Here is a 16,877-nt window from a genome sequence, read left to right on the forward strand (position 1 = left end):
TTTGATTGTTGGGTTTTCTCTTTATTGTATTGTATGGTCTTTACCTTACAATATAAAGCGCCTTGAGGCTACTGTTTGTTGTGATTTGGTGCTATATAAAATAAATCGAATTGGATTAAAGGAAAATAATTTCTTTTTTGACTGTTCCCTTTAGGGGTCGCCACAGCGGGTCATCTGCCTACATCTCATCTAGCATCCTCTTCCGTCACACCAACCCTCTGTATGTCTTCCTTCACTACATCCATGAACCTCCTCTGTAGTCTTCTTCTTTTCCTCCTGCCTGGCAGCTCCATATTCAACAGTATTTAGTCCAATATGTCCACTATCCCTCCTCTGTATATGTCCCAACCATCTCAGTCTCACCTCTCCAACTGTGTCTCCAAGCCATCTCAACCCAAGCTGTCTCTCTGATGTATTAATTTCTAATTTTGTCCATCCTGGTCACTCCCAGTAAAAATCTTAACATCTTCAACTCTGTCACCTCCAACCACCGTCTTTTTTGTAACTGTCTCCAAACCATACATCATATCAGGTCTCACTTCCATCTTGTAAACCTTCCCGTTCACTCTTGCTGTGTTGGGTCATAAATTTAACACTAGTCATCTTCCCTTTTTAGACCAATAAGATAATTCTCCAGGCTTTTAGTTCCCAAATAAAATCAAACAATTGAGGAAAAAAGATCACAAAACAGCGCAGAGTCGATGCCCGATGGTTTATTGAACAAAGACTTCAACAAAGCACAAAGAGCAAAGAAAAAGCAAAGCTCTCTGGGGTGCCAAAAGGTGATAGAGGCAGGCAGAGATGAAGACTTTTGGGGCTTCTGTGATTTATTAAGAGGTGGTCTTAATAAATCAAATGGCTGAATTACCTCCTCAGCATGCAGTCAAGTTCTCCAGAGTCCTGCTAATGACTTCTATATTTGACTCAGGTGTGTTGAAGCAGAAACGAAGCTGCCTCTCTGGTCTGCAGCTCAGCTTTTCTATGCTCTGCCACAGGGCGTCGTTGCTGCGCTCATCCAGTTTCTCAGGAAAGGTTTCGGTTTCATTTCTCGGCAGATCCGCGGCCCCTTTCTCCAGTTACAAGGTAGTTAAACAACGTCTTCTTTTACCTGATCACAATCCGTAACCTTACCATGATTACGCTACTTTTCAGTCTTTATTTAAACTTTGGCACAGTTGAGCAGGTCAGAGAGCCGTCGGTGTAGCGCAGAGCAGGGAGGAGCCCCAGTGACTTCGGCTACAGCCACTACATGTATCGTTTCATTGATTTTATACTTAATAGTTTATATAATACATTTCCACTTGAAACAATGCAGTGAGTTATCATATACCAGGTTTTGCACACTGTCATGCACTGAATGGTGTTGGGGGGGAAAGCCACAGCGTGGAGTAACCTGTACAAGATGGAAATATAATGAATATAATGGAGCCTTCCATTGTTTTTACTAGATATATGGAAGCTGCACTTACTGACCGCTGGTCTGTGATCAACAAGCATTGCTTTTGTTTTATTATGTAACCCCCATGATAAAAACCTAGGAGCGTGGGCGGTGTGTTTACCGTATCATCCAGCATGTTGTGTTTGTAACAGAGTTGCCCACTCACAACTGATTAAGACGTAACCTACTGTATGTAAGTGTGATGATTGCCTGCAGTTATGCTTGTGGTCGTAGCCATCAGGACCGCCCGAGGCATAGGCGACATATGCGGCTGCCTTGGGCCCTCTGGTGAGGCCTTGAGGCGACTGTTTGTTGTAATTTGGCGCAATATAAATAAAATTTAAACTGAATTGATCACCTAAATTTTTAATGAAGGTTTTTTTTTTTTTTTAAACACACCGGTGTCATAAAAAAGAAGAAACTATCACAACACTCCAGAATAATACAATTGTAACGATATTTAATGAGTAGACTGCTTGCTGACTGACTTCGTGTGTCACCTGCGTTTGGTAGTTTTGGGAGGCATCGGCAGTGCTCCAAGTGGTGTAGCTATAATGGTCATTTGTGGATGAGGCTACAAAAAAATAAATGTCACAGAAAAGGACGTATCCCTCTGGGGCAGAGAAGGGGAAAAAGAGAAGATTAGAGGAAGAAAGAAGGGCAAGAAGACAAAGGTATGTTTCCATGAGTAATTACAATAGGTTTAGTTGTTAACTAACTCCAAACCTTAATGTAGTTGGCTATCGCTAGTTGGCTAGATATCCGCAGACTGAGATTGGTGTCTCTATCAGATATCTATTCATAAAAAAAAAAACGCAACCTGTCAGTCTGTCACCAACCTCAAGGTTGAAGTGTTTCTGGTTAATCTACATTTTTGCTTGGAGCTTATTGTCATGGTCATTTCAGTTTGTGGAGTTTCAGTTTTTGTATTGTTTAAGGTCACTCTTTGATTCCTAGTTTGTCTTTTTGTAGTCTTGAATTTTGTGCCTTTTCTGGTAATTCCTGGATGCTTTCATTGTTTATATCGTCAGGCTTCTTAGCTTTATCTGAGTTCTGTTCTTGGCTCTTTTTCTAATCAATCCTGTGTTTGTTCTCAGGCTTCCCCTGTGTTGCTGTCAAGTCTCCGTCTTTTTGGTGTTTTATTGTTTATTCCCCTGTTAAGTGTATTTAGTCCTGGTCTCTGTTCCTTGTGGTGCAGTTTGAGTCCTTGGCTTGGTGTTCCTTCCTTTTGTGTCTAGTTGCTTATGTTGTGTTCTAGTTCCTCTAGTATAGGTATTGTAGTCCTTCAGTGTGCCTGCTTCCCTGTGTTGTCAAGTCAGCGTTTGTGTCCATGTCTGTTTCCTGTTTTATTTTGGCAGTCCTTTATACCGTGGGCTTTGTATTCTGTTTTGCTTCCCTTGTCTTGTTCAGTTGTGCTCCCCAGTGTGTCCTATCTCCCTGATTACCTCATATGTGTGTGTGTGTGTGTATTGTCTGTGTCCTCCTGTTTTTTGTCACATCATCTCACTTAGGTAGTGTGTTTCCTGGTTCCAAGTTTCCCCATGTATTCCTAGGTGTTGAATTATTAGCTTCAGTTGAGCTTTCCTAGTTTCCTTGTTCCTGATGTGAAACCAGCAATAAAGCTGTGTATTTCTGACTTCATGCTTTCCCTCCCGAGTTCTGTGTTTGGGTCCTTATCCTGCCTGCCACACTGCAGAATCGTTACACTTAAATGTCAGGGCTGTTGAACATTTACAAGATGGCTTTATTCATGCATGCATGTTCAGACATGTGCATCTGGAAGCTGTGGTGGTCTAATCCGACTGGTTTAAATACTGTTCCTGTGTGACAGTGTTGTGTTGCTTTCACACAGTGGTCTGGTTGCATGGATAGACTAGTAGATCTTGCTCTCAGGCCTCATTTGTGGTATTGGGATATTGCCATCATGCCATTTTGCAGTATAACAGTGTAATAACATGTTTACTGCACTTCTTCTGGCGCTGGGCCCATTTGCTGGCCACTTGCATTGAATAATTTTCCATTGATGCTCAGCAAGTCTGCAGTGCTGCATACTTTTACTGTATTACAAATGGCTTATTTACTAGTCTGTCGCATAGGGTGGCATGCATTGATACTCAATGCATTACCCTCCTCAATGCCATGGACATGACAGTTTTACAGTGTGTATCATACTGAAATACATTGTTTTTCAACAGGCTTGTCTACATGGGGCTGATTCAGCAATGCATTGTTAATGTCAGGTGACAATGAAGTGGTATGAGGGGGGGGGCCTAAATCAAATTTTGCTTAGGGCCCCTTCAAGGTTTGGGCCGGTCCTGGTAGCCATGATAGAAACAGCTCTCACTGTTTACTGTGGTTCTTTTCTTTTCTATTTTTTAAGAGGCAAATGTGTTTGTCTCATGTTTATGCCCTTCTTTGTACACCCTCTCATGTCCATTCCAGGGGTTTTGGCAGTCTCCTTCCAGGAATTTGCTGACATCTGTGAATCCTTATGTTGAGACTATTATTATTATTCCTTGTATTGAGGCAATAATTGTTGTTCTTTCACTAATAAATGCATAGGAGCGAATGGGTCTAGTATTAATAGGCATTGCTTTTGTTTTTAATTATGTAAGCCCCACGATAAAGACTTATGAGATTGGGCAGTGTGTTACTGTATTATACAGTTATGTTTCCTATGTTTGTATTAGAGCTGCCTACTCAGCCATGAGTCAGTGTGCAGATACAGAGGGCAGAGTACTCCCTTCTAAAGAGGAACAGTGGCGGCACAGTGAAGCCACGAGGTGAGATATGGATCTCTCATACTGCATACAAGCTAGTACTCCTTCATTTTAAAATAATTCTGCCCAGTTTCCAAGTCACCCCACCTATAAAGCTCTTTTTGTTTTGTTAAAGGTCACAGCAGCAACAGAGACCGAGCTCTCCTGAACCCAGCTGCGTGTCCATGAAGAGCCAACAGTCTGCTGAAACACAGTAAGCCGTGCTGTAAAGCAAATGAAGGAATTAAAGCCTGCACGGGGTTGGTAATTTCTGAGAATGGTTGCTCACCTGTGATTTACTGTATGAGTAAAAAGTTGGGAGCAACTTCTGCCTTGTGTCTGCATAAAGTGAGTCATGAGACTCTGTTCACAAAACATAAAAAAGGTATACATTTGAAATGAAAATGCATACAGAAAAGCACTAATATTTACTGGATGGGTAGGTGGCTCGGCGTGTGCCCGCATGCGTCCCTCAGTTGTCACCAACCCTGCAGCCTAGTATTTACTATTCTATTATTGTTAAAATACATGTGCTGCCATTTTGTACCATTGCGGTTGTACTGTGTGAATCTATGTAGAAATCTTTTCATCATAGTCTAATATTTGGGTCTTTTGCCTTCATTCACACTGTGAATGAAGTAATTTAGTGCAAAACGTGCACTTGACATATCAAGTGATAATATATTACTAAGGATACAATATTAATTTTATTTAACCTTATGAGAGCATCTGGCCCTCACAGTGTCTGCTGAGAAAAACTGGACAAATGTAGTTGATGACCCCTGCTTTAAAGGATAATTATATCTTACTCCACACCACGTATATTTACAGGTTAAAGTGGAATTATCCATTAAGATATGACCTGCATCCATCCTTGTTTTATGCCCACTTCTCATGCATGCCAACCAGAAACCTGGTGGCTTAGATAGCCAGTAGGGGGAATTTTGTTGGTATGGTTTGTAGTGAAACATTTCTGCTTTGACAGTAACGATCTCTTTCAGGAGGACTACATTCCCCCTATCCACAGGGCATAGAGACAAAGTGCAATAAAGTTTGTATTGCATGAAAGTGCCTGCGCGTATATTCGATCTGCCAGCAAAAAGATGATGAATGCCTAAAAGCATTACTAACTAATTTTTTGTTCAGAAGCAAGGTTCTTGCATTAGGCTGTGAGTGTTGCTGCTGTTTTCTCAGTTAATACATTTTACCAAATTGTGTCTCTGTGTTTCAAAAAACCATTAGGTAGTTGAATGCAATTATTTTACAATGTATGGATCTTAAACATTTGACATGTAATACACAATATGCTGTATTCCAGAATGCCACAGGAGACATCAGGCTCTCCTTTATCCAGCTGTATGTCCATGAAAAGCAGCTGGTCTATGGACTCTCCTTTATATTTTAGGCAGGAGAAGCTCTCTGTTGACAAAAGGTAAGGTTTTGAAACTCATACTAGCAGTGTGCACCTGCCTGACTGTGTAGGTTTGTCGTATGCCTCAGGAACACCACTACGGGAGGACCTGAGGGTTAAATGTCCAGAGGAAATTTCATCAATTCATCAGTGACTCATGTAGTTACTGGCTAGTTGTAATTGTCACTTTACATTGACTGCAACCCTTACTCCTACACTTGGCTGATGTAAGCTTTCAGTGCACTGCCCGCTCTGCTGTTCTGCATTTCATTCAGTTTAGTGAGTATTTCTTTAACCCCATGTAGAGCTGCAGACCTCTTATTGTTACTTCTGGTCTATGCTGTGCTGAATCTCTTGTTTTTAAATGAATAGAATCAGATGCCAAATCTCAAACAGTAACTCTGTACATATTCAACTTTCATATATTTGTGCATTGGTATTTATTTATTTATTTATGCAGTAATTTGTTAGAGCTACTGACCATTACTTCATTCGGTAATGTTAATTCTGGGTGTGTGCACATGTGTGCTCTCTCTGCAGAGTCCAGCCACAAAGGTTTGAGGTTCACAGTTCCCAGTCTGGTCAGCAGGATCAAACAGACTTGGAATCCATTTTTAAGGTGGGAATGTCTACAAGCGTTCTTAACTGTTGTGTTTCCAATAGGCTCAATGCTTCCTGATAGAGGAGAATAAGTGCACAATGCATAAACATAATGCTGAAAGTTAATTTTCCATAATATTCTGTTCCAGCTGCTTGAAGAGAAGATTATGACTTTTGTGAAGGCTGAGCTTAAAAGGTTTCAGGGGATTCTGAGTCCAGCCTACCAAGAATGCTCAGAGAAAGGGAGAGAGGAAGAGGATCTGTTAGCTTCTAAGGCTGAAGAGCAGACAGGGAAGGCCAGGGAGGCTTTTGTGAAGATCACACTCCACTTTCTGAGGGGGATGAATCAGGAGGAGCTGGCTATCTGTCTGCAGAACAGTAAGAGCAATCTTAATGATACAAAGCCTCAATTTGCCCTGGAGTGCACAGTCGTGTTCAGTGACTGGGAGATGGCACTATAATGGAGGGATTTCTCTGGCTGCCAGCTTACTAGTCAATGAGTCTAAATGTAAGAAATCATGGAGAAGCTTAAAGATTGCTCATAGAAATATTGCAAGTATATTTAATGGATGGATATTTAATGGTACTTAATTCCTGTGTTTAAAAATTGTTTTAAAATATTCCACAAATTAAAGCTATGAACAAAATGTGGTGAAAAATTATGTATTACGTTCAAGACCTATCAAGTGAAGGTGAGTAAGGCCAGGATGCAGTGGCCGCAGATGCTCATCTCTGGATGAGTGATCTGGAACGATCATTTCGTTGTGTGCACAATGACAATGAATTGAATCTAATCTAATTGATTCTTCAGCTTCAACAACTTTATTTATTCATTTAATTTGAAAGTAGTTTACAAGCAATTTGTATGTGAAATGTAGTGATTACTACATGTAACCATTTTGATGCATTTGTAGCAATTATATGCCAGAGGGTGTACTATGAACCAAGATTAATGGGTTAACAGTCCATGTTGAGCTTAAAGGCAGCTCTCTTTTGAACCTGGCTGGATGACCATGCTAACTTGCAACTTGAACACATAACCTGGTCCAGAGCAGATTGTGTTTAGAATTTTGTTTCATAATTGTTTTTTGTGTTTTCTTTTTTTTCTTTCTTGCTCTTTTCCCAGTCTGTCATCTCTGGCATTGCTGCTATACATATACATTTATGTGAAAATTAACACAAATAAATAAATACAGTAAAAGGAAAAACACTAACAAGAGGAGCTATAGAGAATCTGTAGAGCTCATATCGGAAGAGCAAATATGTTTGGCACAACAGTGCATTTAGATCATAATTCTGCTTGCAAAACCTGCCAGACAAGACAGACTTAAAAAAAAAAAAAAAAACACCCTTTGAACAGAGACAGAAGCCTGACATAAAGAAATTTGATAACCATGTCGTTATCTCTGACTGGGGTTGTGTCAAGCCAGCAAATGCAAAGAAAGTCTGGCTGTTTTGACAACACTCTATAATACAACCCTCTTCTCTAGAGTAGGGTGTCTTCAAGATAACGCATGACTGGCTATAAAAATGCCCGCTACTGACCAATCAGTTCTGTGGAGAGTGGCATAAGCATTCATAAAAGAGCCAGAGAGTGGTTAATGGATTGTGAAAGGGTCTCTTAGGAGGGATCAGAACAGATTAATGTATGAAAGAAACATTCTGACCAAGGGAACTGCTTACCTTTTTAAACCAATTAAAGCACTTGTTAATCTTATAAGATTTTTTTAAATATAGTTGTCGTTGATTATAAGTTAATTTAACAATGCTGGGATGTAGATAAGCATGACCAGCTTTAGCCTGATAATGAGAAGATATCCCAGGTATGTTTAACTTCATAGTACATGAAGATGGCTTTGCAAATTTTAGCTGTCCGTTTCAACATACTTTAATTTTTACACAATAATTGACCACAAAATTGTCTCAGATAATGTGAACCTTATTACAGTGATCTGTCTTCATAACCATATATGGGTTTCTTAAATGTTATATTTGATCCTCTGCTAGAAAAGCCTCATATTTCAACTTTAGACACTGCTTGTTCATTGCTCTAAAATCCTATTATGGTGTCATTTGTTGTTTTCAGGAGCGAATGCACCCATTTGCGAGCGTAAACTCAAATCAAATCTTACAAAGAAGTTCCAACATTTGTTTGAGGGGATTACTAAAGCGGGAAACCCGACACCTCTCAATCAGATCTACACGGAGCTCTACATCATAGAGGGAGGGACTGGAGAGGTCAGTGATGAACATGAGGTCAGACGGATAGAAACAGCGTCCAGAAGACGAGCAAGACTGGAAAAGACAATCACATGTAAAAACATATTTCAACCCTTGCTGGGAAGAGAGGAACAAATTAGAATGGTGCTGACAAAGGGAGTGGCTGGCATTGGGAAGACAGTGTTAACACAGAAGTTCACTCTGGATTGGGCTGAAGGCAAAGCCAACCAAGATATCCAGTTCACATTTCCATTTACTTTCAGAGAGCTGAACGGACTAAAGGAGGAAAAGCTCAGCTTGGTGGAACTTGTTCACCTCTTCTTTTCTGAAACCAAAGAAGCAGGAATCTGCAGCTTTGAAGACTTCCAGGTTGTGTTCATCTTTGATGGTCTAGATGAGTGTCGACTTCCTCTGGACTTTCACAACAATAAGATCCTGACTGATGTTACAGAATCCAACTCAGTGGATGTGCTGCTGACAAACCTCATCAGGGGAAAACTGCTTCCTAATGCTCGCCTCTGGATAACCACACGGCCTGCGCTGGCCAGTCAGATCCTTCCTGAGTGTGTTGACGTGGTAACAGAGATCAGAGGGTTCACTGACCCACAGAAGGAGGAGTACTTCAGGAAGAGATTCAGAGATGAGGAGCAGGCCAACAGGATCATCTCCCACATCAAGGCATCACAAAGCCTTCACATCATGTGCCACATCCCAGTCTTCTGCTGGATCAGTGCTACAGTTCTACAGGATATGCTGAAAACCAGAGGAGGAGGACAGCTGCCCAAGACCCTGACTGAGATGTACATCCACTTCCTGGTTGTTCAGGCCAAAGTGAAGAAGGTCAAGTATGTTGGAGGAGCTGAGACAGATCCACACTGGAGTCCTGAGAGCAGGAAGATGATTGAGTCTCTGGGAAAACTGGCTTTCGAGCAGCTAGAGAAAGGCAACCTGATCTTTTATGAATCAGACCTGACAGAGTGTGGCATTGATATAAGAGCCGCCTCAGTGTACTCAGGAGTGTTCACACAGATCTTTAAAGAGGAGCGAGGGCTGTACCAGAACAAGGTGTTCTGCTTTGTCCATCTGAGTGTTCAGGAGTTTCTGGCTGCTCTTCACGTCCATCTGACCTTCATCAACTCTGGAGTCAATCTGCTGGAAGAGGAACAGCAAACCACTCAGACATCAAGGCCCGAGAATAAGCAATATGAACTAAAACTCTTCTACCAGAGTGCTGTGGAAAAGGCCTTACAGAGTCCGAGTGGATACTTGGACTTGTTTCTCCGCTTCCTTTTGGGCTTGTCACTGCAGTCCAATCAGACTCTCCTACAAGGCCTACTCAAAGAGACAGGACTAAGCTCACAGATAAATCAGGAAGCGGCCAAATACATCAGGGAGAACATTGGGGAGAATCTGTCCCCAGAGAGAAGCATTAACCTGTTCCATTGTCTGAATGAGCTAAACGACCACTCTCTAGTGGAGGAGATCCAATGGGCCCTGACTTCAGGAAGTCTTTTCATAGTTAAACTGTCTCCTGCCCAGTGGTCTGCTCTGGTCTTCATCTTACTGTCTTCAGAAAAAGATTTGGATCAGTTTGACCTGAAGAAATATTCTGCTTCTGAAGAAGGTCTTTTGTGGCTGCTGCCGGTGGTCAAAGCTTCCAGCAAATCGCTGTATGTTCATACACATCCAGATAAGGCAGTTTCACTTTACATACTATGAAGAAAGAGGAAAAATAAATAACTTGTTACATTTTTTTTTCTTTATTCCATCAGGATGATTGGATGTAACCTTTCAAACAGAAGCTGTAAAGCTCTGTCCTCAGTCCTCAGCAAGTCCTCTAGTCTGAGAGAGCTGGACCTGAGTTACAATAACCTGCAGGATTCAGGCGTGAAGAAAATGTTTGCAGACCTGGAGAAAGACTGTAAACTGGAGGTTCTCAGGTTGGTGCGATACGTAAGGTTGTTAGTTTAAAAAACTGAAAGAAAAAAAGTTAGAACATTTGAGTTCATCTGTTTACTTTCTCACTTAATGCACTCCTGGTCCTGCCATTTATTTTTAACATGATGGCTGCACACTGAGGATTTGAAACTTTAAACTGGATCATTTAAACATTAATGGCCACTCATTGCATTCAGGTCTGACATGGCTTCATCGCCTAATAAAGGCCAGTTCAAAGTAGAAGTTTTATTTATTGAATATTCTTCTCAGCGGATAGCCTACAAATATGCTGATCGATAATCTGTATTACAGTAGTTGCAGCTCCAAACTGCACTGCTGTAACTTTACAGCAGGCCTGTGATGGTGTGTGTGTGTGTGTGTGTGTGTATATATAAGCTCAACATGCTGCACAGAGGGGGATGTTAATCAGTTTAAGCTGCTTTGGTGTTCATGAAATTAATCTACAGGTGTAGTAGAGGTGCAATAATGAGACAACCCCTGAATCGGGAATGGTTTTACAGGTGGAGGCCACTCGCATTTAAAAAGATTTTTTTTTTATGTCAAACCCAAAAGCTTTGATTTTTACAGCAAATGGAGATGAATAGACAAACTCACTAAATCAAACTGTTAAATAACAGGATGAATTCTGGAATATTATTTATTTCTTCATTGTTATATTATTGTCTTTGTTTGTATTGAAAATGTTCAGTGAGGATGAATTTGGGGCTTTGTGCAAACCACATCTGCCTATGATAACCTGCACCTAAACAAATAAATCTGTATTCATAAATTTTTCAATAATTCTCATTAGTATAAGCTGAAATTGTTTTTTTTTTCTACATATTTCTCCAATTAAATATTCTTTCTCTGCTCATTATTACTTCTTCAGGCTAAGTGGCTGTGGGCTGACATGGAGAAGCTGTAAAACTCTGTCCAGAGTTCTCAGCAGTCAGTCATGTGCTCTGGCAGAGCTGGATCTAAATAATAATGACCTGGACGTTTCAGCAGTCACGCACCTCTTCACTAACCTTGAAAGTCAACTGAGTACACTGAAAATTGTCAGGTAATAGCAGCTTACTTTTCAAACTGAAGTCTGTGCTGAGACAATATTCATACTCTTCTGGATCTGATTGGTCTATTTTATCCAAATATTTCAATTTACTGGATTTCTTACACATTTTACAGTACACAAAGTGAACTCTTTATTCGTTATTTTTTCTTCAGGCTGTCTGGCTGCAACCTGTCAAATGAAAGCTGTGAAGCTCTTGCTTCAGTCCTCAGCTGCTGGTCCGTAAGTATGATAGAGCTGGACCTCAGTAATAATGACCTGCACGACTCAGGAGTGATGCTGCTGTCTTGTGGACTTCAGAGTCCTCACTGCAAACTGGAAAGTCTGAGGTTAGATCAGGCTGTGCTTTTATGTACCGCTAGTGTGTGTCTTTGTCATCCATGTATTTCCATGCCTAATTAACAATTTAAATTTGAGACCTCAAAACAAATTTGATTAGACCACAACTACAGTCCTAATGAAACAGTTTAGCTGATTTCATAAGTGTCAAAGCTAGAAAAATTCAGTCCAGCTAAAATGTCTGCTATCCACACTCATCTCAAAGATCAAATTCACTAAATCACTGAACTATTCAATTTGAGATAAGATATAAGACAAAATCAGTACTTGTTATCAATAAGATCAAACTACACAAAGGACCATGAGATATAAATACCAGGGGACACCTCACCTGACCTGAAATCATATTCTAAAAGCAGCCAAGCTGGTGAACACTGACCATGGCAAGAATACAGGTTACTTAACTGGAATAGGGCTTGAACAAGGCTGTGGTGAAAGCTTGGGCTGGAAGATGGGAACCTGGGAACTAGACCTGAGTCAGTAGGTGAGAGCCAGACACTGAGGCTGGGAAGCTGGCTCAGGTTTGACCTGAGACTAAGTCAAGCAGGGGAAGAGAGAGCCAAGTTCAGCGGGATCCACGGAGCAGAGCTGAAGTGGGAGAACAGAAGTGTAGTTTAATCAACTGGAGACTGTGTTCTGGCAACAGCAGAGCATTTTAAGGGAGTTTGATTGCTATGGTATTTCCAAAAGTGTCTGTTTCTATGTTATGTTCAAAAAAGGTGCTTATTGGACAACAGGATAGATTGGTACAGCATGCTGATAACAATAAATCTGTGCTAGCTAAATACTGGTTTATTATATAAAATAGAAAATACAGTGTGCACTATTCTGTAAGAAAGTGGGGGGGGGGGTCTTTTTTTCCTCATCTGACATATTCTTTTGGTTTGAAATGTTTGTAGCCTGTCAGGTTGTCTGATCACAGACAAAGGCTGTGCTTCTCTGGGCTCAGCACTCAGTTCAAACCCTTCTTATCTGAGAAAGCTGGATCTGAGTTACAATCACCCTGGACCATCAGGAATGAAGCTCTCTGCTGCATTGCAGGATCCCCGCTGGAGTCTGGACTCTCTGAGGTAGGACGACAGATGCTGCTAAACTTATTCAAATTAAGGCTTACAAATCACTTTGGACTTAAGTGGCACTACTGAAGACTATTTATGACTATGATTATTACAGAAAGGCAAGCATAACTTCAAAAAAAAATTGTTAGCCATCTTAATACCCAGTTCAGCTGTTTACTCCACCAGCAATGGACCCGACTTCAGCAAAGGAAAACAGTTTTGAGCTTTTCTCTGAACTCTCTCTCCTGCATCTCGATGCACTCTCCCTGAGCATCTTCATGTTTCTGCTTCTGCACTTCTTCCTTTTACATGTTGGACTTAATCTTTTTTTTTTTTTTTTTTTATGAAAGCCTGCAGGGTGGGAGTTCATGGTTCCCTCTTGGGAATCTGAATCTTCTCTCTGAAGGTTTGGAAACAGTTATCAAAACTTGCTCCACACTGTAGTCTGACTCATTGGAATCACACACCAAGGATGAGGACCAACAGACAGCTGGCCTGTGGAGATTATAAATCACATTGTAATTTGCTTTTTACTTGCTGCTTCTACCTCTTAAAAGCCAGAATAAGAGAAACTTTATGTATTTGGATTTCTAAATACATAAACCATTGGTTAGCAAAGTCACTTTGTGAAGCCTTGAGCTGAGCGTTTTTACAATCATCATCTTGGTGTTTTGGAACTACTCACAGCAAAGGAGGTGACTGACTGCAAATACAAAGGACAATATCAGAGACTGCATGAAACATCAATGTAGCTTCTGAGTAGGAACAAAGAAGTGTCTTAGACGTATATCTGAACGCCAGAAGATGACAATAGCAGTGGCTGCAAAAAGATTTTCAGTGCTATAGAAGTTAAATGAGAAAACCCCTTTCTGATTTGACCTCTGTAAACACTTTCCTAATGGGTTCATGGGCTCAGTCACGTGCATTATAGTAAATAAAAAGTTAAGTCTCTTTTGTAAATCTTGGTCATCATATGATTCAAAAAGGAGGATTTTCTATGGTGTGCTTACTGGTTATGACTTGCGATTAACAAATTGTTAGCCAATAAGCGAGCAGTTTCGTGTGTGTGTGTGTGTGTGTGTGTGTGTGTGTGTGTGTGTGTGTGTGTGTGTGTGCGTATGTTTATAATACCTTGTGGGGACAATTTTCCTGACATATACTACGTTGTGGGGACCAATTGCTCCTTGTTGGGACTGGAACCTTGTCCCCACAAGGGGAAACCCTGTTTTTGGGTCAGGGGTCAGAGTTAGGGCTAAGGTATGAATTGAGTTTAGGTTAGGGTTAGGGTTAGGTATGTGATGGTTAGGGTTAGGAAAAGGGTAAAGGTAAGGTTTAGGCTGTAGAAATGAATGGAAGTCAATGGAAATTCCCCACAAAGATAGAAAAACACACTCAAGCTCCAGGCTTCTCTCCCCTCCAAAGGCTTCTCTCCCCTCCAGCTCCAGAGACCGTTTTTCTGCTTTTTGGGACTGAAGGAGCATTAACAGTTCTTGCTTTCACTCACAAGCAGTTTGGATGTTCTGACAGGAGGGCAGTGACGTATGCTACACTTAATCTATTGTCATTGGGACATAGCCACTCCCACAAAAATCAAAGAAATGATAGACGGCTGGTTGTCACATTAGTTTCCAGAAACTGCAGGAACAGCAACATGCAGGATGAATCCAATCAAAGAATATCAGATTCTTTATAGGACAGAATGCTGTTCTGAGACGTAAGAAAACATGTCGCTTTTATTTTGAAATCATTCTAACTTATGTTTGTTTTGAGCTGGCGAAGCCTTCTTTTCTTGCTTGTCCTGTCCCCACAGCCAAACAAAGCCAACAACTGTATTGAGAATATTTTCAGGTTTCCTGTGTTTTATGTGTTTGACTGTGTTAATCTCCTCCTTCCAGCATGGACAGCTGTGGAGCTGAACGGTTGAAACCAGGGCTGAGGAAATGTGAGTGTAACCTGAACACATTAAATCTGTTCATATCCAGTGACATCTATTTAAAGAAAAGACAGATCCATGACTTTGACATTCTAAAGCTTTAAAGGCATTTATGGTCAAATTTGAGTCGAGGTTTGCACCATTTCTTTCTCTCCTGGCAGATGCCAGCTCTCTGTAGTTCTGCCTGACAGGTCATGTTTCAGCTCTGATAACCTTTCTCCATGAAGTACCATCTCACATTTCTTATTATTAGGTTGGCCTTGCACATTTTATACTTTCTGGTTTGCAATATGTTTACCATATTTGTTTATCTAAAGCTGTAGTTACATTAAATCTTTCGGGGTTTTTTTTCTTACTGGCATCGGTTCTTGAACCAGTAGAAGATGCTGTGTTCTGCTCTGCCGTGCCAGGGCTGTATCAGTGAAAAAAGAAATCTGCTGTCTGTAGTTTGGATCAAATAACGTCTGTAACTCTTTAAAATGGCCGATTATGATGTTCATGTAGCAACAGACCATGTACAGTATCTAGTTTCCTCTTTCTATAAAAATCTATGATGAAGCATACAGTGATAAGGATGAAAAAAATCTATCCTTAGGCAACACATGACTGGGCGTGTATATTTAGCAGTCACTAACTGCTGTCTGTGACTTGTTCTGCCTATCAGATGCCTGCAATCTCACAATTGACCCAAACACAGTACACAGGAAACTGTACCTGCCAGACAACAACTTTGTGACATATGATGATGAGGAATGGCAGTATCCCAGTCACGCTGAGAGGTTCGATTACTGGTACCAGCTGATGTGTATGAGTGGCCTGACTGGTCGCTGTTACTGGGAGGTGGACTGGAGTGGACAGGTATCTATAGGAGTGACTTACAGAGGGATCAAAAGGAGTGGTTCCGGTATTGATAGTCGTATTGGTGGGAACAACAACTCCTGGAGTCTGGACTGTTCTGCTGCTAATTACGCTGCATGGCACAAAAACTCGTGCAGAATCATAGACAGCCCTGAGCCCTCCACTCACAGAGTGGGAGTGTATTTGGACTGGTCTGCTGGCACTGTATCCTTCTACAGAGTTGAATTTGATACACCGACACACATCCACACCTTCCACTGCAGCTTCACGGAACCACTTTACCCCGTCTTCCGGATACGTTCTGAGTTCACCTATGGCATTTACAGCTCTGTGTCTTTGCGTCAGATGGATGAAGGAGACTAGAAGCGAACTGTAGATGCTGCCACTGAAAACTGCTTACACTATGATGTGGTTCCCATCCACTTTTTATTTGAAGTATTTTAAACTATCTGCTGTCTCTTACAATCAAAAATTAAAAATCAGAGATGGACAATGGTGATATTGTAGCGTCTTCTCACATGGTTAATCATAGAAGTCCAAAAAAGTTGAGGGAATTCCCACTGCCCCCCCCCACCTATTCACGGTCTGTAAATATCTGGGAACTGTGGAGACTGGTTGCTGGACTCTTGGGAGACGGATGCTATCCCATTCTATCAGCTCAACAGTTCTGGGTCTTTGTTATACAGTGAAAAAAGTGAATGAAAGGAAGTTCATCATGGGAACCACAAATATGGACATTGTAATGAAGTTTTATATTTTCATCTATCATTGGTGTGGGTGATTCTTTACATTCTCCGATTATAAAATGTGTAGCATATACACTGAATTAAAAAAAAAATCTCTTACCATTTTTAAAGCTATGCGTGCCTGTATTTCTTTTTTTTTTTTTTTTTTTATCAAAATAAGCTAAAGTTTACTTGTAATTGAATTTATTTGTACAAACACTGGTAAGTGGCCAAAGTAGGCATAAACATGCTAATAGATTTTTTTTCTCCACTTCACAAATGTTGTTTTGTTAAATTATTTCCTTTTTTATTACCATTATTTAAATTTTTATAATTTTATAAATGCAACAAAAAACACAGTAATACTGTAATGAAAAGGTCAAATTAAAGTACCAAATAATTCATTGCAGATAAGTTACACTTGTAATTATTTACACCTATTAGTAATGTTGTTAGGCTTGTGTATTTTTAATTGGCTCTGTCACGTTGATTATAAACCTGAAGAACATTTTGCTGCTCTGTACAGACT

General features: G+C 40.6%; 1 protein-coding gene across 2 annotated transcripts; it reads left to right on the top strand.

Annotated features, from left to right (window-relative positions):
• Positions 1-924: 924 nt before the first annotated feature.
• On the top strand, positions 925-16,797 carry LOC115798881 (NLR family CARD domain-containing protein 3-like). Of its 2 annotated transcripts, XM_030755875.1 has the most exons (14): positions 925-1,083; positions 1,952-2,112; positions 4,129-4,221; positions 4,334-4,411; positions 5,516-5,629; positions 6,149-6,227; positions 6,358-6,586; positions 8,295-10,098; positions 10,201-10,368; positions 11,256-11,429; positions 11,591-11,764; positions 12,674-12,844; positions 14,728-14,774; positions 15,430-16,797. In XM_030755875.1, exons 2-14 carry the CDS (start codon positions 2,027-2,029, stop codon positions 15,984-15,986), a joined length of 3,774 nt encoding a protein of 1,257 aa, XP_030611735.1. In that variant the 5' UTR covers positions 925-1,083; positions 1,952-2,026; the 3' UTR covers positions 15,987-16,797. The 2 variants fall into 2 exon arrangements, with proteins under 2 accessions (XP_030611735.1, XP_030611736.1); XM_030755876.1 differs by lacking the exon at positions 1,952-2,112 and having other exon boundaries at positions 926-1,083.
• The last annotated feature ends 80 nt before the right edge of the window (positions 16,798-16,877 follow it).

This window comes from Archocentrus centrarchus, chromosome 19 (genome assembly GCF_007364275.1).
Source record: "Archocentrus centrarchus isolate MPI-CPG fArcCen1 chromosome 19, fArcCen1, whole genome shotgun sequence".
Taxonomy (NCBI): domain Eukaryota; kingdom Metazoa; phylum Chordata; class Actinopteri; order Cichliformes; family Cichlidae; genus Archocentrus; species Archocentrus centrarchus.

Coding starts and splice junctions, on each gene's coding strand:
- LOC115798881 (XM_030755875.1), top strand. CDS start 2,027: ATGTCACAGAAAAGGACGTATCCCTCTGGGGCAGAGAAGGGGAAAAAG. Junction 5,630..6,148: donor AAGCTCTCTGTTGACAAAAG/GTAAGGTTTTGA, acceptor CTCTCTCTGCAG/AGTCCAGCCACAAAGGTTTG. Junction 6,587..8,294: donor GGCTATCTGTCTGCAGAACA/GTAAGAGCAATC, acceptor TGTTGTTTTCAG/GAGCGAATGCACCCATTTGC.